The sequence below is a fragment of the Diceros bicornis genome, chromosome 9 (genome assembly GCF_020826845.1).
Source record: "Diceros bicornis minor isolate mBicDic1 chromosome 9, mDicBic1.mat.cur, whole genome shotgun sequence".
NCBI lineage: Eukaryota > Metazoa > Chordata > Mammalia > Perissodactyla > Rhinocerotidae > Diceros > Diceros bicornis.
In genome coordinates, this window is record NC_080748.1 from 75,213,860 (window position 1) to 75,240,757 (window position 26,898).

At 38.0% G+C, this 26,898-nt stretch overlaps 1 protein-coding gene across 1 annotated transcript in view; it reads left to right on the top strand.

Moving 5' to 3' along the window:
* UBAC2 (UBA domain containing 2) overlaps positions 1–26,898 on the top strand; it is a 166,695-nt gene that overhangs the window by 7,048 nt on the left and 132,749 nt on the right. The window contains exons 2-4 of the mRNA XM_058548419.1: positions 19,769–19,896; positions 23,939–24,058; positions 24,614–24,723. Of these exons, the coding sequence (XP_058404402.1) occupies positions 19,769–19,896; positions 23,939–24,058; positions 24,614–24,723 (358 nt within the window). The remainder of the gene's footprint in view (positions 1–19,768; positions 19,897–23,938; positions 24,059–24,613; positions 24,724–26,898) is intronic.

Below are 26,898 nucleotides of genomic sequence, written 5' to 3' on the forward strand. Positions count from 1 at the left end.
CAGCTGTTTTCGTGCTCTCAGGAAGGGCCAAACCATGTTCTTACCGATATGTTCTTGAGATATGTATTCAGTGTGTTGAATACATAACTTATGGGAAATGATCAAAATAAAGCTTTATTGTTCTCTCATCATCTCTTTAAAATGTACTCAGATTGGAAAGCTTTTTGCCTTTATGAAAACGTATCAGGCCTTATGACTTTTTATTCACTCTCCAAGTTATTGATTCCACAGCTATTTAATGAGCACTCCTGTGAGCCAGCCACTCTTCTAGGTGCTTGGAATTCAGCAGTAAATAAAAAAGAAAGGTACGCTCAAATGGCAGTAATCTTAGGTAACAGAAGTCACAAAACATAGGCTCAATTTAAAAATTAAAAGTTTCCAGTTCAGTTTATTAATCAACACTCCAGTCTTCAAACAAAGATAAGACTTTTTCTCCCTCTTTCTCCTGGTTGAGACTTGTGGTTGGCAACCACTTTCTGTGAGAGAAAGGGGCGTGGTCAGCTTATGCGCCTTTTGTGTTCCCCTTGACCCTCAAATTTCCACTTTTTTTTTTTTTTTTTTTTTTTTTTTTTTTTTTGTGAGGAGATCAGCCCTGAGCTAACATCCGCCAATCCTCCTCCTTTTTTTTTTTTTGCTGAGGAAGACGGCACTGGGCTAACATCGGTGCCCATCTTCCTCCACTTTATATGGGACGCCGCCACAGCATGGCTTACCAAGCAGTGCGTCGGTGCGCGCCCGGGATCCGAACCAGCGAACCCCGGGCCGCCGCAGCGGAGCGCGCGCACTTAACCGCTTGCGCCACTGGGCCGGCCCCTCAAATTTCCACTTTTTAACCTCACTGGGTTCTTTTTTTTTTTTTTTTTATAATTTTATTTATTTATTTTTTCCCCCCAAAGCCCCAGTAGATAGTTGTATGTCATAGCTGCACATCCTTCTAGTTGCTGTATGTGGGACGCAGCCTCAGCATGGTCGGAGAAGCGGTGCGTCGGTGCGCACCCGGGATCCGAACTCGGGCCGCCAGCAGTGGAGCGGGCGCACTTAACCGCCAAGCCACAGGGCCGGCCCCTCACTGGGTTCTAAATTGGGTGGAGTGGAGGAGGAAGGAATGGTAAGGAACGAGGATAGGTCTTATGTGGCTCTTGGAGCCTGGCACATGGTTAAAGCTGAGTCTGTCCTGTGGGCTCTTGAGAGACTTCCATGCCGGCTGCTCCCCTGACCTGGGGGATGCGTCTTGATGTTGGTGGGCTTTATTTGGTGACTCTTCCTTAGCTCCCAGGAGCTTAGGTCCACCTACAATTTCCTCCTTCCTTTTGGCCTTATTGAGGGTCCTGTTGGATTGAACCAAAGTTGACCCCACGGCTGACTCTTGCGTGTGGCCCACCTCTGCTCTGCTGGAATTGCTGATTCTTTGCCTTAGTTGTGCATTTTCATCTCAGTGATCAACATGGCTTCTCCTCCTGCTCTCTAGAAATGCACTATACACCCACCTCAGGGGTCGCATGTTAGGTCAGTGAATAGGCCCACTGAGCGCCCCACTCAGCTTGAATGTGAGGGTGTGGTTGTACTCACAGCACTTCAATGGTTCACTCCACAAATCTTCCTCTTGATGCCCTCTCTTCACAACAGAGAACTCTCACCCTTCCACTCACTCTTTTTATATTCATAATCGGACTGAGAGGAGTCTAAGAGTCATGAGACTGCTTTTGATTTAATTTTTTTGTAAAGTCTGTGTTTTGGTGTGGAGCCTGTCTTTGGTATGCAGCAACCCTTGTTGGAAACACCAATTTTACCATCTTGTTTTAGTTGGGTTTCTGTTTTCTGGGCCAAAAGTCATTTGGCTGGCCTCTCTAAAGTTGACTTGAGAATTTATATATTTCTGCTCTAATTTCATTCTTTGTTGCCCAAGCCCTGCATAGTTGCCTTTAATGCTTCACTCTGGGGGTAAGCTGTTCCCCACATGTCTTAAGTATTAGGGAGTATATCTTTGAAACTCTCAAGGAATATACTAATTATTTAAGAATTTTAGCTGAGAAGGAAAGACGGGTATTAACTAGAGAAGGATAAACTTGAGGAAGGATGCTTTTAAAAACCATGTTTCTTTTTAGTCTAAAAGTAATATTAACCAAGTTATAGTAAGTTTGGAAGATAGAGAAAAACCACTGTTAGCATTTTGGTTAATTTTCTTCATCTTTTTGTCCCTACACATTTATGTTCTTATTTTATTTTATTTTATTTTATTTTTATTATTATTATTTTTTAATAATTTTTATTTATTTATTTTTTTCCCCCAAAGCCCCAGTAGATAGTTGTATGTCATAGTTGCACAGCCTTCTAGTTGCTGTATGTGGGACGCGGCCTCAGCATGGCCGGAGAAGCGGTGCATCAGTGCGTGCCTGGGATCCAAACCCGGGCCGCCAGTAGCAGAGCGCGCGCACTTAACTGCTAAGCCACGGGGCCGGCCCATATGTTCTTATTTTAAATGAACTGATTTTGTTATTATAAAATGAATACATGTTCATCAAAGAAAATTCTGAAATGTGGAAAAGCAGTAGGAAGAAATAAAAATAGCAATTATTGGCGTCTTGGGATTTATTTTCATACTTTTTCTGGTGCAAAAATGAGTGTCCAAATAATTAAAAATAAATTTATCACACTTGAATACTATTTTGTAACTTGCTTTTATTTCACACAACAGACTCTTAAAATGTAATCGTAATGGCTGTATGTGTATTCTGCTTTTTTGCAGTCTGCCTTTTTCTCCTTTGTCGTGGGCATTTCCTTAGTATGCTGTTCTTGCAGAATTAGGTTGGTGCCTCCCTGCTTTTTTTCTATTGTGGTAATGCTGAGAGCATCTTAATTTTGATGCTCCTGGAAGTGAAAGAAGATTAAATGAAGAGTATTATCTTATAACTTTTGATACATACTGCCAAATCCCAACCCTAGAGGATGGTACTTATAACTTTACCAGTAATTTAAGGGAGAAAAAATTGCTTTACTTAAGTTATTACATTTAATTTTCACATTAACTCTAGGTATTGTTAGTCTTCTTTCCCCACAAATGAGTGTGTTGGGGCTCAGAAAATAATTTGTTCCAGATTACACAGCTAGTATATAGAAGAGCAAGGATTTGAACCCAGGTTTGCCTGCCTCCAAAGCCTGTGCTCTTTCCACTATGACATGCCATATTAAAGGGACTAAATGGATGCAAGTTTAGTCCCTTTAAGGAAAATGGCTAGGAGCAGTGGCAATATAACTTCTAAGCCTTAGGAAAAACATCTGGGAAAAAGAATCAAAATCTAAATGAGAGTTCTACATATCTCTATATAATTTTTTAGAATTTTTCAATCAACAGCTAATCAGTATGGGTTATTGTTAGTTTTACTTATGTAACACTTACTATTAGGCACTATTGTAAGCAGTTTAGGGATAGTAACTCATTTAAATTTCTCAGAACAAGCCAGTGAGGTGGGTAGGATTATTCTTCCCCATTTGCACATGAGGAAACTGAGGCACAGACCTTTAAGTGACTTTCCCAAGATCACACAGCTCCTGAGGGACAGGACTGGAATTTGACCCCAGACAGTCTGGCTCCATATTCTGTGTTCTGGACGAATGCACACTGCTGCTTTTCAGATTTAAAGAAGTTTGTTTATATTTACATCTCTCTTGACCATTGGGATATTCATAGGCTAATGATGAACGGTTAGCAGCTGAACAGCAACTGCGTTTCTGTGTCCTGGCAAGTTGCTTCTGATTCCTCCCCTTGTGACCGCTGCAGCTGTTGACTCCTGTGCTCCACTGCATTCCTTCCAGTGGCTTTCCATCAACGGGTCTCCCTCTTGCTTCCTAAATCAGAACAAGATCCAGTTTTGCTTTCAGTAGAGATGTTTTATGTCCTAATTCGGATCTTTTTGTGGTAGCTAATGCACTATAGTTAATTTTATTTGCATATTTTTCTTTTTCCCTTCCCTTCCCTTGTTAGTCAAGTTATTGTCTTCTTTCTCCAACTTTCTCCATTCTCAACTTGTCTCAACATCAGTTTCGGTAATGAAGGTGGAACCTACCTTAAATCAAGCTACTTTAAAAATGCATTTCTACAGAATATTAATAAGTACAGCTTGATAAAGAATATCTTGTAAATAATTTACTTCAGCATTTTTCAGCATTTTTTTCTTTGAGGAAGATTGGCCCTGAGCTAACATCTGTTGCCGATCTTCCTCCTTTTTTCTTTTTCTTTTTCTTCCCAAAGCCCCAGTAGATAGATGTTTGTCATAGTTGTGCATCCTTCTAGTTGCTCTACGTGGGACGCCACCTCAGCATGGCTTGATGAGCGGGGCGTAGGTGTGTGCCCAGGATCTGAACCTGCGAACCCCTGGCCGCTGAAGCGGAGTGTGCGAACTTAACTGCTATGCCACTGGGCCGGCCCCTTGAGCATTTTTGAAGTGTGCTTTGTGGAACACTGGTACACTGAGGGGCTCCTTAAGTGTTTTTTTAATTAAAAATTGTTTTAAGTTTATTTTTAAACCCAAACTTGTTCAGTTTATTTTATTTTTTACAGCTTTATTGAGATGTAATTGACAAATAATTTTATATATTTACGTTGTATGTGATGTTGTATGTGTACATTGTGAAATGATTACTACAATCAAGCTAATTAATATATCCATCACCTCACATAGTTATCCTTTTTTTTTTTGTGGTGAAAACATTTAAGATACACTTGCACTCTCAGCAAATTTCAAGTATACATTACGGTATTATTGCCTGTAGTCACCATGCTGTTCATTGCTTAAGTTTTAACCCTCATTTAAATTGTTATTATAAATGAGAATTATAATTTAACCTTCATTTAAATCATGATTGTCTTTCCCAGACATTTTTCTTAAGATTCTATAAGTTATATTGCCATTGTTTTCAGCCATTTTCCAGTGCTTATGTCACTTAAGTCCCTTGAATGTAGCATGATACAGTGGAAAGAGTGCAATATTAATATTTGGAAAGTGTTCTGTAGCCAAGTAGGTCCTTAATGTTGTTGGCATATTGTTTTTTAAAGACTGACCGTGCAAATTAGCACTTCCAAGACTTTTAGCGGCCCTGCAACAAAGAAATTTAACTTTATTAACTCTCTATTTCTGAGACTTATTGGGGATGGTTTTCATTATAGAAAATTTGGGAAATAAAATATAAGGAAGAAACATAAAATTCTGTTTCACTGCACTGCCCAGACTTGATCCTTGTTTACATATTGGTGGCAGTGTGTAAATTTTTTCACCTGTATGTATGTATGGCTGTAAACATTATTAAAAGCAAAATTGGGCCTGTATGCAGTTTTGTACTCTACTTTTTTCTTTTAACCTTCTGAAATGAATTTGCCCTTTGTCATTAAGAATGTTCAAAGCTGACTTTTAACATTGTTTTTGTTTTGCCTTACTACAACATTGAAACATGCTTGCTGCCAAAATATTCGAAAATCACACAAATACATAATGTAGGAAAGATTAGTCCCATATAATTACTCTCCCACCTAAATAACCGTTGCTGATAGTTGAGTGCTCAGTCTTATAGATGTTTTCATGCAAGCGCCTAGCTATGCATTCTTCCTCTCAGACACACACGTACGTATACGTGCATACACATATGTGTACATGGTTTTATACAGAGGTGGCATTCAAATATATGTTTTGTTGTGCTCCCCCAATATTATCTTAGATACAGAATCAGGACTTTGAAGGATTATAACTTGTTTTCTTTTTTTTTTTTTAATTTTTTGTTTATTGCAGTAACATTGGTTTATAACATTGTAAAAATTTCAGGTGTACATCATTATACTTCTATTTCTGCGTAGATTACATCATGTTCACCACCAAAATACTAATTACATATAACTTGTTTTCATATTAAAATATTTTTCTTCAGTATTTTCCCATATAAACAATGTTGTGCTGAACATCTTTATAACTAGGTTATTGATCACATCTTTGACTTCATCCTAAAGAAATGATCACAAATGTGGAATTACAGGAAAGAATAGGAACATTTTAAAGCCCTTGATCGTTGTTGCCACATCCTTCCAGAAAGGTGGTAGCACTTTACACTTCTCAGCAGTTTAGGATCCTGTCTTTATCCCCAAACTCCTGTAGCAGTTGAGCACAATAACTTAAAATAATTTTTGCCAACTGAGAGATTAAAAAATGGCATTTCTTTGTTGTCTTAATGTGCATTTCTTTGAATGCCTGGAAAGTGAACTTTTTTCCCTTTCATATTTATTGGCCATTTTAGTATATTTTTTATACTGCTTTGACTGTTTATGTCACTTGCCCATTTTTTTCTCTTAACCTATTAGGTTTTTTTTTTTTTAATTTGTAACGTCTCTTTAAGGGTATTAGCTTTTATCTTCGTGTGTGTTACAAATATTTTAACCACTTGTCAGTTGCTTTTTAATTTTATTCATGAAGTTTTCTCATATGAAATTTTTCATTCATAAATAAGTCATTAAAATAAAGGGATTTATTAGCTCATAAATTTTATTTGGCCAAATTCATTCTTTTCTTATCCAGTCCTAGACCTTCTGAGATCTGTTAAATATTCATCTAACATTTTTTGTATCTTATTTCTTCTATTCTGAAGATAATATATACTACTGGTACAAATTTAAACAACCCAGGAGAAGAGAAAGTGAAATGTGAAATTTTTCCTTCTTCTCGATCTCAGCAACAGTTTGGAGGATATTCTTGTAGATTATTTTTCCCTATGAATCCAGTGTGTGTGTGTGTAATTAATATAAGAGTTATGTATGCATATGGTAAAAAAAATTTAAATAAGGATATAATATGAATTCTCACTAGGAGTAACAACTTTTAAGTTCCTTTTTTTTTGCTGCTTCTACTATTATAGCTACTGTTATAGCTTTAAATGATGTATTTATGCCTGTGTTGATTTATCAACTACTGGTTCTGTTTATAGTTCCCCGCAATGAAAGAGGAGGAATTCGCATACCTCCAACCTCTCCTTCATCTTTTAGTTTTGGTTTGGTTACCCCTTGTAATGGTTTTCTTTATAATTTTAAATAATGGAAAAATCTCTCATTTTTTTGATTTATCAATTTTGGCACAATCAGTAGACTGCATTATGAAAATGAGAAATTAGCCCAACAACATCTGTACCTCTTCTGTACTCTGATTCCTAATTTATGTATTTATGCTGTGTGTGTTTACAGTCTCTTCTGTAATGATAATTAAGCCTTCTGTGCTTTGTCTACTGGGTTTTTTAATATAGAAAATCAAAACAATAGCTATATTTGCATTTTAATGGTTATATATTTATTGTGGAACCAAGGTGTGTGATTGGAGTCATAGAAGGAGGTAAAGCCCTAAGTCAGAAAGCCTCTGCTTCTTCAAGGAGTTTCTTAATTTCTTTTGATGTTTCTTCACTACTTTAAGTTCACACTCAGCTACTTTTTCTTGAATCCTACATCATTTTCTTCTTGGAGTCTTCTTTGTTTTTCTCCTTGGAGTAAACTTTTTCATGTAGAGGACACAGGTGGTGAGCTTTCTGGATGCTCGCTTGGCCATTCTTGTATATAGTGAAAGACTGAATTCGTCAGTAGCTGATGTGGGTTTCCTCTTTATTTGTGGGTAGGTCTTTGTCCCCAAGAGCCCCGTACCTTAAATGGCAGGGCTGACTGTAGGCTCTGTTCAAGTATGTGGGGTGTGTGTGAATAGGCTGGTTTCCACATAGAGTACAGAGGTGGGGAGCAGGTGGTGGGGCAAAGGAAGGCGAGAGTCTCCTGCAGTCAGCAAAGTTAGACGGGCTTGACTCTTTTTATGAATTTTACTCCTGAGTAAAACGGCCCTTCTTCTTACCATCCACCTCCTACCATTCCCTGTTGCCCAGGCTGTCATCTCCTTTGGAAGTTTGAAGTTGCCTCCAGCTCTTTTCTACTTTTTCTCAGACCTCCAACCTTCTAAGTGTCCTCCCTAAGCAGATTGTCACCTTTCTTTGGAGAGCGTTTCTTGAATTTTATTTTGGGCGCAAAGCCTTTTTTCCAGCTGGGGTGGTCAAATGAATGGCTGTGTGTGAGAAAGAAAGAGAGAGAGTGTGTCTGGGGGCAGGGTTTTGTGGAAGGGCTGACCGGCCCACCTGTCACACGTGCACATGTGGCACTTAGACTACTGGGCATGGTTTAAACAGGATGTAGGCCCAACATTAAGTGCCATTGAAACAAAAGTGAGATAATGACTCCCTTTTCAGTTCTTTTTTGTCCTAATTGTATCAAAGAGAAAGTCTCAATTCGGTGCTAGTCTGAAATACCTTTCTAATCGCAGCTGTCTGATAGACAGTCAGCTCAGTGATGATTCTCCAGGCCAGACTGAAAACTGGCAGACCAGTTTTGTTTGATCTATGTGTTGGTGGTGGTGGGGGGGGGCAAGGAGGAGAGTTACTTTCCAACATTTTAAAATTGGAATATTTCAGACAGAAATCCAGATTTCTCTTATCTCTTGAGGCAATGATCTGGCAACACCAGGGCTGTATGACAGCAATCCACTGATCACGCACTTTTTACCATCTGCTTCGATGTTTCACTGATACCTGCTTGGCCTCCTTATGCACTTGAATTTACAACAGATTTTCTTGCCAGTAACCATATATTTTCTCTTTTTAAAATTACTTTTTCCTTTCCCTTACAGTTTATTACATGTGTCTAGAGCTATCCACAAGCTTCCTGATGCACTTTTTCAGAGTTGTTCTTACTGTTGAATAATTTATCCTATATTTGTGTGTAGCATTCATAATTTTCTTACTTTTGACTTTTAAAATTAGTATTTCATTATATTTGTATTCCTTGTCTAAGTAGCACTTTTAACAATTACTGCTTTTTACACTAAATGAAAGGCTGAATGTTTGTATAAAAATCTCCCTAAGAAGGATGAATCTGAGCAGTGTCCAGCTTAGCGGAAGGACCGCAATAAAAGCATAGGTGCCTGATGCCATTGTCGGCGACTGGCGGATCTGACACAGTTCCCTGCGGCATGCAGACCTTTCTTCTTAGCTCTGTTTTAGAACTTCCTTTTTAAATTTTAGTGCTCATGCTTTTTTTCCCTCCCTAATTCATACTGTCTAAATATTCTAGATATAGAATACATTTTTGTGTCTGGAGGGCAAGTCCTCCTCCTTCTTGCTAAGGAGTTCCAGAAATGAACAAAAAAAGACCTTTGCTCCTTTTTATTTTCCTAATAAATTTTAGAAGGATTGGTCCAGTAACAAGTGTTTATTGGCTGCCCTCACAAGCCAGGTGCTCTGCCCAGTTGTTTGGTAACCTGTGTGAGGAGCAGTCAGTGTCACTGAATTCACCCTGGCGCATTAGGAATAGGAGCACATTCATGGATGGCTTACAGCGTTCTAGTTCTAAACATCGTAGAGAAGTGAGTGTAACAAAAATAACTCGGGACCTTTTGATTCCTGGGCAGTTTTATGGGAATCTTTGTTGAGATGGTCACCAGAAGGCGCTCACTCCTCCCTAACTTGAGGAGTTTCATCAGGTTTCTTCTAGGAAGCTCACAGGCCCAAAGAATAAATCGTGGTGGAAGCAGAAAGGGTCCCTTGCAGTGCACGGGTTACTGCACTTTTGTAGACTTCCATGCTTATTTTTGGTTTAGTCCCTTTCTGATGAAAAACTTTAAGGAAGTTACTTCTTGAGACACCAAATCACCTCATTTTTGTGGGAACCCTGAGAAGTTTACCAAACAGTTAAGTAGTCAGAAATAGGAAAACCGATCTGGTAGGATATGGTTGCCCCTCCTCTCAGGGGTGTGAACCACACTGGGGTTTTTGATGAGTGTATTTTTACATGGCTGACTTATGGGGACGGGTAGAGTTGCTGGGTTGCTGCCTTTTTCTTCCTCCCTGTGCGTCTATCTTCAGCTGCAGTGCTTCTGTTAACAGCCCACATGGCTCAGCTTTGCAAGACCTGTGGTTAGTGTCTTCAGTATGTAAAAGATGTATATTTTTATTCAGGTAAAATTCACATAACATAAAATTCACCATTTTAAGCATTTTAAATTGTACATGTACAATTACTGACTTCAGTACATTCACATGGTTGTGCAGTCATCACCAACTACTGTCTAATTCCAGAACAGTTTTATCACCCCCAAAAGAAACCTAGTACCCATTAAGTAGTCATTCACCATTCCCTCCTCCTCTCTGCCCATGACCATCACTAATCTGTTTTCTGTCTCTCTGGATTTTTTAATTCTGGACATTTCCTGCAAATGGAATCATGCCATCTGTGTTTTTTTTGTGTGTCTGGCTTCTTTCACTTAGTAAATGTTTTCAAGGTTCATCCATATTGTTGCATGTATCAATACTTCATTCCTTTTATGGCTGAATAATATTCTCTTGTAAGGATATACCACATTTTGTTTATCCATTCGGACATTTGGGTTGTTTCCACTTTTTGGCTGTTATCATAATGCTGCTATGAATATTCAGGTTTTTGTTTGAACATCTGTTTTCAGTTCTCTTGAGGGTATATATCTAGAAGTGAATTTACTGGGTCATGTGGTAATTCTATGTTTAACTTTTTGAGGAACCAAAAAGATACATGTGAAGTACTAAAAATAGTAATAGTGAAAATCCCTTTGGACCATGAACTGTCATTATAAAGATATCGTATTTCCTTGTTATATATTAGAAAAACTTTTTTTGTTTAGAGTCAGGCAGAACTGGGTTCAAATCTCAGCCGCTCTACTAACTAGCTGTGACCTTAGGCAAGTTATTAAACCTTTCTTAGCCTATTTTTCACCTAGAGCATGCAGATAACTAATTGCTGCCTCAGGATTACCATAAGCATTCACTGAGATGGTATTACACAGAAAGTGCTTTTTTTAGCACAGTGCCTGGCATAAAGTAATCCACATATACTGTAATAATTATTTTAGGATAATACATAGTCACCAAAGCCTGATTGCTGTTTGCCACAAAGAGATGTCTGTGTACTTCAATCACGTCATAGAGGTGAATGACCGAAAGGAAACATCTTAAATTTTGGTATTTTATATCATCTTTGCAATAGATGTTTTGCATTTAATACTTTTAGATTAATGCATTGTCAGTTATTCTCAAAATTTGTAACATCCATATTTTCAAGGTGGAAGGACGTGCTGCAGAGGAGTAACTTTTCTTTTACTCTTCCATTTGATCATTGCTTGGGTTCTTCACGTATGAACCACTTCCTGGCTCCACTCACAGAGAGGCCAGAAGATTGCTAATGGCTAGCCTTATCTCTGTGTACGGATTTAATGAAACTTTTTACTGAATTAGTAACTAGTTCAACAAAAATTATTTTTTCTAGTTCTTAAAATAGATTTTTATTAAAATATTAAAATCTCCCATGAACAGATCATTCAGAGATTACCGCTGTTAATATTTTGTTAGATGCTTTAAAAAAACCCCATATATTTATGTACTATTTTTAAAAAGTATTATATAATAATACTACTAGATATTTTGCACTTACTGTTTAGGAACATCTTTCCAAGGCAGGAAATATTTTTCTACAACCTACTTCTTAAAATCAAATACTATTCCATTTTATAGATAGAACATAATTTACTCATTTTCCTACTGGACATTCATGTTGTTTCTAGTCTTTTCACTATTATAAACAATGCTGTGTTGAGCATCTTTGTAGCAAAATCTTTGTGAACATCCATGATAATTACTTTGGGCTAAATTCCTACATATAGACTTTTGGAGGATCAGAGAGGGTTTACATATATTTTAAAAACTTCTGATAAGTTCAGCATTTAGTAAGTACCCACCACTCTGTGTTGCAACCTCCCTAGACTGCCATCTTTTTATATTTCCATTCACAATGGCATCTACTTTCATTACACAGGGCACCACTTTGATCCTTGTTATTGCTGTTTGTGACTATGTATGTCTTTCACTTAGAACCCACCACGCAGGAAAATCCCTTTGGACCATGGAGTTCTATGGCAGTGTGGCATAGGAAGCAGTTTTTTATTTGTACAGATCTTCCTCAACTTATGATGGGGTTATGTCCTGATAAATCCATTGTTAAGTAGAAAATGTGGTAAGTTGAAAATGCATTTAATACACCTAACATCTCGAACACCATAGCTTAGCTTAGCCTATCTTAAACGTTCTCAGAACACTTAATGTTAGCCTACAGTTGGGCAGAATCATCTAACACAAAGCCTATTTTATAATAAAGTACTGAATATCTCATGTAATTTGTTGAATACTGTACTGAAAGTGAAAAACAGTGGTTGTGTGGGTGCAGCATGGTTGTCAGCGTAGCAGTTGTTTACCCTTGTGATCGACTGGGAGCTACAGCTCGCTGCTGCTGCCCAGCATCATGAGAGAGGATCATACCCCATATTGCTAGCCTGAGAAAAGATCCAAAATCAAAATTTGAAGTACGATTTCTACTGAATACGTGTTGCTTTTGCACTGTCGTGAAGTTGATAAATCAGGTGTTGAACCATTGTAAGTCAGGGACCGTCTGTATTCAGATTGTCGGGGTTTGAACTTGGTTCTGCCACTCCCTAGCCATTTTATCAGACACCTCTTCTTGCGCAGCGTTTCATTGTGCTTAGCCTCACCACATGCCATCTATTTCTACAGTCTCATTGGGTGTAAGCTGGTCTGGTTTGGTAAAGCTTATTTCTATGTTCCTCCCAATGGGCTTCTTTTCTATGGCTATTCTGGACTATTGAGGGATGATGGATAAAAATGCTTTCCTGTTCCTTTCCTGGGTGATAGCTCTGAGATACATTCACAGGTCTTCTTAGAAAATCCTTCAAGATCAAGTACTCGTCAGAACCATCTGTCACTCATAGTGGTGGCCAACTTGCTAATGAATCTTTGCATTGACTCTCTCTCCCTGTTTCCCTCCCTGTGTCCTTCACTCCTGCTCCCTGGGATCACATTCCAAAATAAACTACCTGACTGCAAGCCTTTGTCTCACCCTTTACTTTCAGTGGAACTCAGGCTAAGACATTTTGTGATCATGGGCAAGTAACTTGCTCTTTGAGTCACAGTTTTCTCATATGTATAAATTTGGAGTGGGTAGTATCTCAATAACTCATTCATTTACCAGATACTTAACTGAACACTACGGTGTGCCAGGTGCTGTTCTGGGTGTGGGAATAAAACAGTGAGCAAGACAAACAAGGACGCTGCTTTCACAGAGTTTACATTCTGATGAGGGAAACAGACAAAGAAGTAAATGAAGAATTTCAAATAGTGAAAAATGCAATGAAATAAGTAAAACATAATGATGTACCCTAGAGCAATAAAGTCTTGAGGGAAAGCCACTCTGAGGAGATGCTATTTGAAATGAGGACTGAATGATGAGAATAAGCTGGATGTGGGAAGAGCATTTTGGGTGGAGGAAGTAGCATATGTAAAGGCCCTGAGGTGTGAGTGAGTGTCAGGAGCAAGGTAGTAGACATAAAGTGCTGTGTATAGGACTTCACACTTGGTAAGCGCTCAATAAATGTTGGATAGTATTAGTGGAAAGATTAGATTGAAGGGATAGCCTATCATTAACTACACAGCAGTTAAGTGGCCATTTTGCCTCATGAATTGACCAAAATTGGCTTCATAGAATAAGCAGATAATTGGGCAGGATGTGAATAGAACTATGCAGTACATTTTTCTTTACTCTACTGATATGGTGAATTACATTGATTTGCTTTGCATTCCCAGTATAATCTTCACTTGGTTATGACCTACTACCCTTTTTATGTATTGCTGGATTCAATTTGCTAATATTTTGTTGAGAATTTTGCATCTATGTTTATAAGGGATATTCGTCTCTTGTTTTCTTTTAATGTTGTTGTCTGATTTTGGTATCAGTGTAGTGTTGGCTTCATAAAATGTGTTGGGAAGTGTTCTCTTCCCTTGTATATGATGGAAGAGTTTGTGTAGAATTGGTATGTTTTTTCCCTTAAGTGCTTGGTACAATTCTCCAATGAAACTATCAGGCCTGGAGTTTTCTTTGTTAGAAGACTTTTAACTATGAATTCAGTTTCTTAATTTCTATAGGACTATTCAAGTTATCAATTTCTTTTTGAGTGAGTTTTAGTAGGTTGTGTCTTTCAAGGAATTTGTCTATTTCATCTAAGTTGTCAAATTTATGGGCAAAAAGTTGTTTCTAATATTCCCTTATTATCCTTTTAAAATTATTTATTTAATTGTGATAAAGTACATACATAAAATTTACCATTCTAACTGTTTTTAAATGTACAGACCAGTGGTGTTTTTAAGTACATTTCACAATGTTGTACGATCCCTTATTATCCTTTTAATGCCTATGGGATCTGTAGTGATGTCCCCTCCTTCATTCCTAATACTAATAATTGTGTCTTCTCTTTTTACCTGGTCAGTCCTATTAGAGGTATATTAGTTTTACTGATCTTCTCAAAGAACCAGCTTTTAGTTTTATTGATTTTTCTCTGTTACATTTTGGTTTTCTATTTCATTGATTTCTGCTCTTAATTATTTCTTTCCATCTGCTTGCTTAGGATTTCGTTTGCTCTTCTTTTTCTAGTTTTTTAAAGCTCGTAGCTTACGTCATCATTTGAGACCTTTTCCTATATAAACTAATGCCTTGAAGGGAAGGAGGACTATCCTCTACCCACTCTGGGTCCTTTCTGGCTAGGCTACGAATTAAATTGACATGAGACTGAATAGCAGGAGAAAATCAAACAAAGCTTTATAACATGTATACGTGGGAGACACCAGGGAAACTGAGTAACTCTACAAAATGGCAGAGGTTCTCATCTTTAATACTATCTTCAGCTAAAGACAAAAGAGGATGTTGGGGGTGGGGGGAGTCAGTTATGAGAGATTACCAGAAAAGCACAGTAAACAAGACTAAGGTGCAGATTTAAGGCCTTGCCTTCCTCACTGATAAGTTTCTAGAGATGAGGTCATCCCCCCTTCTTCCTGGTACAGAGAGGGAGATACCTTTACAAATGGAGATTTTCCTTACAAATGTAAATGTTTGGTAAACAGAACTTTGATAAGAATGGGCTTACCAAGGACCCTCCCAGTCTGTCTATACCCAGAGTTATCTATGGTGATGGCCTGTCCTGGGGACAGGCCTCTTATCTTAAATTCTGCAGTTAATTGGGGGGAGGTCAAAGTTTCTTTCAGAGTATTTTGTTCTTGAAAATAATCAAGGTAAAGAGACATATTTTGAGGTGGCCAATTCTGATCCCCCACAGCTACAAATTGCCCTCTAAGCACTGCTTTATTTGCAGCTCACAAGTTTTGCTTGGTTGTACTTTCACTTTTCATTCTGTTTAACATATATTCTAATTTTCCTTGTGACTTCCTCTTTGACCCAGATATTATTTAGAAGTATGTTGTTTAATTTTCAAATATTTGTAGGATTTTCCATCTATCTTTCTGTTGATTTCTAATTTAATTCTGTTGTAGTCAGAGAACATACTCTTTATGATTTTAATTCCTTTAAATTTATTGAGTTGTGTTTTATGGCCCAGAATATGGTCTGTCTTTGGGAATGTTCTATATGTACTTGAAAAAAATGTGTAATTTGGGGCCGGCCTGGTGGCGCAAGCGGTTAAGTGCGCGCGCTCCGCTGCGGCGGCCCGGGGTTCGCTGGTTCGGATCCCCGGGCGCGCACTGACGCACTGCTTGGTAAGCCATGCTGTGGCGGCGTCCCATATAAAGTGGAGGAAGATGGGCACCGATGTTAGCCCAGGGCCGTCTTCCTCAGCAAAAAAAAAAAAAAAAAAAAAAAAAAAAAAAAGAGGAGGATTGGTGAATGTTAGCTCAGGGCTGATCTCCTCACCAAAAAAAAAAAAAAAAAAAAATGTGTAATTTGCTGTTGTTGGGTGCAGTATTCTATAAATGTCAGTCAGGTCAAATTGATTGATATTGTTTTTCAGGTCTTCTAAATTCTTACTGATTGCCCTAACAACATATTACAGACTGGGTGGCTTTAACAACAGAAATTTATTTTCTTGTAGGTCTAGAGGCTGGAAGTCCAAGATCAAGATGTTGGCAAGTTTAGTTTCTCCTGAGGCCTCTCTCCTTGGCTTGTAAATGGCTATCTTCTTGTGTGTTCACATGGTCTTTCCTCTGTATGTGTGCATCCCTAGTGTCTCTTCCTTTTCTTATAGGGACATATTGGATTAGGGACCACGCATATAACCTCATTTGACTGAGGGAACTGAGGATGGGGAGATGGACAATACACAAAGAAACATATTTATTTCCAAAGTTCATTTTTTTCACATTTTAATGTTTCTAAAATTGGGATGTACATTACATATTCTAAGATGACATCTTAGAATTATATTTGGAAGTATTTCTTTTTTAGTGACACCGAAAATAATGGTGTGTCTTACAATCAGTTTGAATCATATTTAGATGAATCACTATTTAATGTCAGTTGTTGATAAGTGCTGTGAAAAAAATAGAACAAATGGGATAGAGAGTGACAGGGGATATTCATAAATAAGGTGACATTTGAGCACAGCACATGTTCAGTTCAGATAATTTTTTTCATAACGGGACTTCCTGACTGATGCAGTGTGTTGGTTCACATCTGGCACAAACTCCTTACTTCAATGTGGACTGGTAACAGCTTGTGGACTGGTTACTTTGAGTAGTACTGGTGTAGAGGGTAGAGCTCTGGCAGGTGGGGGTAGAGATGGGGGTTGGAAAGCATTCTGCAGGATGGGCCCAGATCTTGTAGGCATGGTAAGGGCAAGGGTGATGGTATTTTCCATTTTACCAGCTGGCAACAGTTCTTCGAGTTGCTCAGAATAAAAGCTTTGGAGTCATTCTTGACTTCTCCATTTGCCCATACTTGACACCCAGTCAGCCAGCAAATTCTGCCTGCTGTACCTTCAAAACATATCCCAATTCTGACCACTCTTACCACCTTCCCTTAAAACACTCTGGTCCAGGCCATCATCATCTCTTGCCTGGATTATCATGATAGCCTCCTAACTGGTTTCCCTTTTTCTACACTTGCCTTCCTATACTCTCTTCTCAATTTAGCAGCCGAAGAGATCCTTTGAAAACATATCTGATCATGTTATTCCTCTATTTAAACCCCCAAAAGCATCCCGTCACTCTCAGAGGAAAGGTTAAAGTCCTTATGATGGTCTACAGGGTCTAGACTATTTGCTCTCCCACTTTTTTGACATTATATCCTACGTGGCTGCCTTGTGCTTATTCTGCTTTTAGCTGCCTTCATGGCCTTACTATTTCTTAATCGTACGGAGCATGTTCCTGTTTCAAAGCATTTGTACTTGCTTTTTCCTCTACCAGGAATACTCTTCCCCCAGATATCTACAAGGCCCACTTCCTAAGGTCTCTGCTCAAATCTCAACTTATCCGGAGGTCCTTCTACCCACCCTATGTAAAATGGCACTCCTCTTTCTCCACTAGCACTATGTTTTCCCCTATAACCAGGATAGGCTAAGTTATGCTGCAGTAGCAGACAACTCCAAAATATTAGAGGCCTAAAACCACAAGACTTGTTTCTCTCTAATGGTATCCCTCAGTTGGGAGTCACCTAGGAGTCTACTCCACATTGTCTTCGATTCTGGGATCTGGCTGACAGCATAAGCACCACCTTGAGCATTGACAGAGGGAAAGACCATTCACTCTTTAGGTTTCTGCCTGGAAGTGATGTCTATGATGTTGACTTGGCCAAAGCAAGTCACATTCCCATACCTAACTTCAGTTAGGGGTGGAGATGGGTGGGTAGCAGTCCTACCATCTGCCTGGAAAGAGACCAGGAAATCCATGGTGGTAACACATCTTTACCCCGCTGAATTTTTCTGTAGCATTTTTTTCCATCTGACATAATACATATTTACATTGCTTTATGTATTGTCTTTTCTCTCCTGTCTAGACTGTAAGTACCACAAGAGGAGGGACTTTGTCCATCATTTACTGCTGTACCCCAGGGCCTAGGGTAACGTGTGGTCTGTAGTAGGTGCTTATTAATTTTAGAGAATGATTGAGAATACCAAAGCAAATTGTTCATTTATTCATTTGGTGATATGTAAGCCAACTTGGGAGTATGGAGCAGGGAGGTTTGAAGAAAGGAGGAAATGGTATGAAATAAGAAGTTGGAGAGCAGACTTACTAGAGAAAAGGAGTAGAATTGCTTGTCAGTGGGGAGTGTCAGTTTGAGACTTGAGACCATGAACCTACAGTGAAATCTTATGGCTCAGCTGTGTGGTTTTCCCCAGGGATGTTGAGTTGTTCAGGAGCTGGCAAGGAAGAAGCAGGAATGAATGATGGGGTCCATTTCACAAGGTTAGGTGGAAGCCCAAGTTGAAGAAGGAAATGTGATCCTAGCTGCCCCTTCAAGGTGCACCTACATCGCCCCTGCTCCATCTTTGGTCTTGTCAGAATAATGAAGGAGCTTGCCTTTAACCAAGGAAGCCCGCTTTCCTGAGGTGGTGTGCTTGTGGTGGTGGGAGCAGTTTTCCCTGTATTCATTCTTTATTTCATTTACTTCTCATAACACTTTTGAGGTAGGTTCTCTTGTCTCCATTTTACAGGTGAGGAAAACTGAGGCTTAAATTGCTCAAGATAGAATTTAGATTGGTCAAGCTCACAGCCACAGTGCTCTCCTGTACTTTTGAGGTACTAGGCAATGGGACCTCCCTTGTCTGGGTGATGGGGAGCTCTGTTAGCTTTTAGATTTCCTGGAGCCTTGATTGTGTCTTGGTCATGAAGACTGTATGCAGCCACTTTCCTGATGGTTCCAATTTAGACATTTGTAAGACCTTAGCAGAGAGGAAACAGTTGGGCTATTTTTATATACTTAAGTAAGTGCAATAACCACATTACCAACTGTAACTAGTAAATTCACTCCCAGGAAATTTCTTATGAATAAAATTAAAGTGTGCTTCACACAATCTGAGAATGTCCCCACCTGTGATACTTTCCTGTGGTCTTGCCTGTGGGTGATCTGAACATTTCATATGTGCAAAGGGCTGTGCAGGTTTTATGGCTAATATAGAGAAGAAAAGGCAGGTGGCGTCCCTTCAGGAATCTTTAATGTAGTTGGGAAGGCAAAACAGGTTCAAAGCTCTGACTACTCAAAATCCTGCCTGGTAACAAGGGTGCAGTGGAGGAAAAGCCCCTCTAAAGTGGTTCATTGAGATTGATGGAGGGAAGGAGAAATTGAGCTGTAATTTCAAGGCTGCGTAAGATTTAGACAAGGCTCTCAAATGGAAAACTGACTCTGGCTCCAGTAGGACTCATGGTGGAAAATCTCAGTGGCTGCTGCAGTCAGCAATGTTAGCACTTTTAACTGCTTTTTAATTTTTTTTTTAAATAAATGTGTTTATGTATGTGAATCCTGGGCATGCTCAGGTGCTAACTGGTCGATTTACTAGAAAACATACTCTTCTGTGTATTTCTTTATACTTTGGTGACCATTTTCTAAGAGGTATTCTGTGGAAGTTACTGGATGTAAACTTGGTTTGGTCTTATGTAAGGGCCAACTTACAGTGAAAATCCTGCCAGCAAATTCCACTTGTTTTCCAGTGCCCTTTGATCACTTACCTCTGCAGGTAGATGTTTTGAACTATATGTTAATAAGAATTAAATTCCAGAGTTTGTGAACTTTGTTGTCATTCTAATTCAAAAAGGTGAATTCTGTTGCTTTTCACCCATGTGGTTTTTTAAATCTTAGGAACAATCCTTCTGAAAGTGGTTTTCTTTTTCCCTCCAGACAAGGCACCTCTGTCCAAGAGTCTTTTACTGGTCCCCAGCACCCTGTCCCTTTTGCTGGCCCTCCTCCTGCCGCACTGTCAGAGGTTCTTCGTTTATGACCTCCAGGCAGTCAAGGATGACTTCCAGGTGAGCTCTGCTTCTCTGGTCTCTGGGAGGAGAGAAGGCAGATTTTTTTTCTTGATTTACCTTTTCTTTCTGCTATTCCTAGTCCCTCAAAGCCTCTAAATTTCTAAGAAATATTATTTATCATTAATATTCCATTAACAAGTAAATTTTCTAATTGCATTTATTGATATTTTCAGCAAAGTAGATTATAATGAAGCAATTCCAGTGTTTCCTTTTGCTAGGCACATCTCTTCAGTTCCACTTTTTACTCATGGAAATGTAATTTATAATTTCAAGAGAATTAAAAAACGATGTTAAATCCTTTTTTATGATTAGTATGCATACTTAACATTTTCAAAAACTTGCCTCAGTTTGAATATTGATTAGATGATCTAAGCTCTCTTAGCTCTAACAGATTGTGAATTACTTTTATAGTGGTGGTTAAACCAAGTAGGAAATTTCTCTTGGGTTTTTGCTACTGGGAAGAGCAGAACTCTATGGCTTTGAGATTTATGGGCTGATCTCACTGAAAATGGTGGTGGTGGGTCTTGTCTATGAGTTGGAGTGTTATTGCTAATTATGGTGTATATCCTGCCACCTTTTCTTTGCTAAATACTTGATTAGCCATTTAAACGTAATAATCCACGTCTTGAATACTGACACCTTTTCTTCATAATGATGTAATTAATACCATTGCTCAGGTTGGTGTCACCAAGTTTCTATGAAGGTCTTTCAGTTGTTTATCCATGTTACTGCTTTCTGTCAGAATATTGTATAGCTTCTGTATTATTTCACTTGCTGTGATGCAGTGATTCTCAATCCTGGCTGTACCTTAGAATCACCTGGATAAACTTAAAAATATATATATACGTGTATATATGCCAAAACTTCACCCTAGGCCAATTGAGTCGAAGAGTCTAGTGTTAGGGCCTGGGCATTGGTGTACTTTTTAAAAAGATCACCAGGGGATTCCAGTGTGTGACCAGCCCTGAGAACCACTGCTGTAAAGGAGTGTAAGGGCCCTCTGGCCTTGAGTTGGTACCTTCCTGGTTTTGGGGGTTAATTTAGTTCATCTGGCTAAGTAGGCAAGCATCCCCTTCTACTGCACCACTCTGTGGGCATCTATGCTCTAAAGGCAGTGACCTGCCTAGATGGAGGACGACCATTCTTCTGTCCAGGAATGTGAATAGCGACACTCTCCTGCTAGACCCTCCTAAGAGGTTCTTGGTGTGCATTTGTAAGAGCTGCTACAGAGATAGGAAGTTTCAGTTCTGCCTTGGGAAATCTAAAGACACACTTATAAGAACATGATACTCTAGGACACAAGTGTACATTAAATCCTTGGGGGGGTGATAAATGAAGTAGGGACCAATATAGGGTGGGATGGCCCTAGAGAGCCTTAGCAATGTGAGTTTTCCATTTGATCTGAAGGAAGGGATGACTATTAATTAATTAGCAGTAGAGAGAGAAGGGCATTTTACTTCCTGAAGCAATATGACCTTCAGACCCTTAGGAGTACTGTGTACGAAGCATGGTTGAAGACTAAGGCAAGGCTGGACCGGATGAGGGCAGGAGGGGCAGTTGATGAAGGGCTTTATTGTGCGAGTTCGGAATCTCCCAGATTTGGCAGTTAAGGCAGAGACCCTGCCTTTAGTGTTCTTCAGGGTGAAATGCAGAAGCAGTGCTTCACTGAGTGCAAGTCAGTGATTAGTCTTTATAGTAATACTAAATGGTTTGTTCTTATACCAGGTCTCAAGTTTCTGTGTCCTTGAGCATATTACAAAACACAAACTATTTAAAGCTATAACTTCTAGTTCTATTTGTCATTAACTTGGGGGAAAAGAAAACCAAAATAAATGGGGCTCTATAGACCCAATTTGTTATGTTTTAGTAATCATACCATCTGAATTTCCTTAATCCCTCAGGTTTTCCTAGTGGCTCTCAGGACTTGGCCCTGAGTAGAATACTTTTATTAGAATATTAAATGTGGGCGTAGAAGACTTGTGTCTTTCGTGGTTTCTGCATCTGCTGTTCTGCAAAGATGACAGTCATCATCATGTCACATTTGTAAAGTCCTGAACAGTTTACAAAGCGCTCTCATGTATGCTGTCTCATTTGATCATATTGATGGTAGTATATGCTGGCCTAAAGTTTCAATGTGATTCTGGTGCAGAGTCATTGAATTTCTGAGGGAGAAAAGAGATTTAGTTTGGAGATGTCACCTGTGTTCCACACGTGTGCTCATGATGGTCATTGCTAACTGACCATGGTACTGTTTCTCCTTGAACCCAGCTATGACCTTAACACAGATATGTAGGCAGCCACCCCCATTTCACTAGATTGGCAGGTGAAGTAAACTCTAGTGACCATTCCTGGACCAGTCCAGTGCTCTCATATTTTGGAGTACACTGATGACAGATACTGCCGGGTGTTTTGCCTGGAGTAGAGACAGATGTGTGATGTTTTGATAGTTGGTAGAGTCTGTTTTCTCATTTGTGTTCTTGTTATTATTTCTGTTGGCCAGAGCACAAGTTGTATGACCTTATCCAAGTAAAATACTTCCTCTGTCCTCTTTTTCCTTAAGATAGAGTTAATATTACCAATGTTCATAGCAGCATTATTCACATTAGCCAAAAGGTGGAAACAGTCCAAATGTTCATTAACAGACAAATGGATTTTAAAAATGTGCTATACACGTACAGTAGAATATTATTTAGCCATTAAAAGGAATGACGTTCTAATACATGCTTCAACATGAACCTTGAAGACATTATGCTAAGTGAAATAAATAAGCCAGACACAAAAGAACAAATATGGTATGATTCTACTTATATCAGGTACCTAGAATAGTCAAATTTATAGAGACATAAAATAGGATCATGGTTACCAGGGGCTAAGGGGAGGGGAGAATGAGGAGTTATTGTTTAATGGGTGCAGAGTTTCTGTTTGGAATGACAAAAAGCTTCTGGCAATAGTGGTGATAGGTGTACAACATTGTGAATCTTCTTAATGCCATTGAATTGTACACTTAAAAATAGTTAAAATGATAAATTTTATTGTATGTATATTTTACCAAAATAAAAACTACAAAAAAAGGGTTAATATTTATTTTACCTATCTTGTTAGGTAATTGTGAAGGGGAAATAACATCAGAATGTTTTGCAAATGTCATTGGGATTATCTCTGGGAAATATTTAAGAAGACTCAAAATAGGCCTTTGAGTAGCTCTTTCTTCTTTCTGTATTTCCTTATGTTTTTCACCCAACCAGAAGTTGATTTAAATAAACTAAAAGTTAAATTTTAAAATTTCAAACCTGGGGGGCCGGCCTGGTGGCTCAAGCGGTTAAGCGTGTGCGCTCTGCTTCCGCAGCCCGGGGTTCGCAGGTTCGGATCCTGGGCACACACTGAGGCAGTGCTTGTCAAGCCATGCTGTGGTGGCATCCCATATAAAGTAGAGGAAGATGGGCACGGATGTTAGCTAGGGCCAATCTTCCTCAGCAAAAAAGAGGAGGATTGGCATCGGATGTTAGCTCAGGGCTGATCTTCCTCACAAAAAAAAAAAAAATTCAAACCTGGTAGTAGTTAGTAACAGTTGCCATAAATTGCCTTGTAAATAGTTGCTGTGAAGTAGATTAATCGTTAAAATTAAGCTCAGAAATATGTATTTTGGGGTTTATTGCTTTTTAGTTACAACGTTGTTTTTAGTAGCATAAAAATGAACGTTAGCCTTTCATTCCAACTCATATATATAATTTATTTTTGTCTTACTAAACACAGTCTTAAAATTTTTTACAGGAAGTTTTCTGTTGTCTTAATGAGAATACATTTTATTATAATAAACACAAAAATTTTAAGTACCATTATATAGAAGAAATTTTTAGTATGAGACAGTTTAGCTCATTTCTTAGCAAAAATACATGTAGTTTTCCTTTGGTATGTGCATCATTATTTTGCTTAGAGTATAAAAAATAAGCAGTGTAAAGTAAATGTAATAAATTTTCTAAGAAAGAGACCTGAGCAAATCTTACTCTTATTTATTGTTCTTTTTTAAATCCCCATCTAGATTTGGAGATTGATATGTGGAAGAATAATTTGCCTTGATTTGAAAGATACTTTCTGCAGTAGTCTGCTTATTTATAATTTTAGAATATTTGAAAGAAGATATGGAAGCAGAAAATTTGCAGTAAGTTTTTTATGTATTTTCCCTTAGCTACTTAGCTTATAGAAAAATGTTTTTGCTTTCTTATTTTTAAATAGTTTTATTTTGTTAGACTTGGTGTTATTATTAACAATTATCTTTTAATTACATGATCCTCTATCTAATTTGGAGCATGGACATTAACCAAAGAAAAATTTAAAATTTAAGCCACTAGCATAATAAAATAATAATAATGGTAATGATAATAAATAATATCAGGTGTAAGTGGGTAATAAAAATTTTAATTCGGATTTTGACTTTAATAAAATTCTAATCACTTATTTTGCTTAGTGGTTTGTGTGTTACTTGTTAAAAATAAATCATGCTATAAATATCTTTTCTTCAACATACTTAGAAATTATCGAAGTTAATGCATTTGACCAATATGGTTTTACTCCCTCATTTTGAAAAGTCTGTTCTAATAAAAACAAACTTTAAAAAAAAAACATGTATATATATACCTAAGCTGGTTCTAATTAAATAAATGTTAGTTTATTTTTAAAAGACTCCTTTACAGTGTCCTTCCTGTTTTATTTTTAGTCCTTTTTGCTGGGTTCCTGGGTTTTGTCAGCCTTGGTTGATTTCATCCTCGTTGAGGCTGTGCGATATTCCTTCAGTATCACTGCAGCCAAGAATTTGCCTTCTGGATTGTAAGTAGCTCTCAAAGATTAGCTTAATTTATAACCACTTAAATCCGATTTAAAGCACTGTTGTACAAGAAAGTCAGTAAAAGAATATTTTAAACTTTTAGATATAGTAAAATTGATTTTATGTTTAAAAAAATATAATGTAGGGGCCGGCCCAGTGGCGTAGCAGATAAGTGCACGCGCTCCGCTTTGGTGGCCTGGGGTTCGCAGGTTCGGATCCCAGGGGCGCACCGACGCACCACTTGTCAAGCCATACTGTGGCGGCATCCCATGTAAAGTAGAGGAAGATGGGCACGGATATTAGCCCAGGGCCAGTCTTCCTTGGCAAAAAGAGGAGGATTGGCATTGGGTGTTAGCTCAGGGCTGATCTTCCTCACGAAAAAAAAAAATGTATGTAATGTACGCTTAGATTTTTATTATGTTCTTGAAACAGAATCTATTTTACACTCAGTCTTTTTTTCAGCTTTGAAATCCCACGTTTTGGAGAATTTTTAATGAATTACCTGTTCTGGTTCTGAAGATAGAATTAATTTTGTACGTTTCTATAGTGACATTTTGTCTGTGTAATTTTTTGAACTAGTTAAACACAAAAATACGAAGTTTATTCAGATTAGTTTAGGAAACAAAACTAATTTGTCTGAAGTTAGGCTTCTGAAGAGTCATGTTTTTTAAAACTGATGTTGTTTATATACTTTCACCAAAGATAAAACGGTCAGTATATAGGTTACAGCCTTGTAGCCAACCTGGAATGGCCAACCTAGCTCAAGAGTGTATATGCTTTCATATTGTGTTGATCTTCTTTAAAAACAAAACAAAAAACCCGTATATTAGTTTATGAGTAACTAGTATCTAGGAGCAGAGTTGTTGTGCATATAAATGACCTTAAAGCATTTCTGAATTAGGTATCTGAGACTCTATTTCAGAAATGAGATACCATGAAATAAAGATACCAGATATTTAAAATTCTGTGTGTACCAACTTCAGCCTTACTTTAATTTTAAATATGTTTTTGAGAACTATTAGGCCATTGTATATATCTTGATTCAAATTCACTTTGGATCTCTATTTTAAAAATATAATTAGTGATCTAATAGCTGTCACATTTACATTGTCAATATTTACAGTGTAGCTGCCCTATATGAGATTGACTGAATTATAGTTGGCATGAGTGTCAACCTTTAGCTGTTTTAATGACGTATGAGTCTGAATAATATTTATTTACTTATTTTTGTGAGGAAGATTGGCCCTGGGCTAACATCCGTGCCCATCTTCCTCTACTTTATATGGGACGCCGCTGCAGCATGGCTTAAGCCCTGCGTGGGTCAGCACCCCAGCTTCGAACCTGCAAACCCTGGGCGGCCAAAGCGGGGTGTGAATTTAACCACTGTGCCACTGGGTCGGCCCCCTGAATAATATTTGAATGGAGACAGATAACGTTCTGTGTCATAATTATCATGCAGTTTTTGTTGAGTTCCATGGGTTGTAATTGTAATTAGACTGAGAAGTTTAAGTTTGACTGTTCTGCTATTGTGGAAAATAGTGTAGTCATCAGGAATGATTCCATGTTGATTCAGAAAAGAAGCAGTGTTACTAAATCATTAATTTTTCCCAAACGTTTCTCATCCAGACCAATTCTTTTGGTTCTCTTTAAGGCCTACTGAGTTATGGAAGGGTATTTGTGTGTCATGTATGTTTGTGTTAGAATAAATTTGGGGGATGGCTAGTAACACAGCTTTTAATTCTTATTTACATTGTCTCCTTGTCTGATGACTTTTTTTTCCTATTGCACATAGAGTTGAATGACAGTTATTTCTTTATATGAGTGACATTTATTTCTTTATGGAATCCTATTAACTGGTACATATGAGGAGGATTGATTCAGTTTTGAAGTTGGTGAGAATATTTTTACTTATTCTTCAAGCAGGAAGACATTTACTTATTTAAATCTTAATTTGTAGCAAGAGTTGCAAACTTGAGTAAATCTAAAAGTTATATGCTCCTCTTTGAAAGACAATATGAATGTTACTTTAGCCATTACCTGAAAGAGAATAGAATTCTCTTTCCTTTTCAAATCATGAAGCATTACAGTATGTTTTTTAGAATCTTTATCAAACATAGACTTCTTGGAACATAAATATTTACCTCAGTAAATAAACTTTGCATTTTGTAAATATTTCT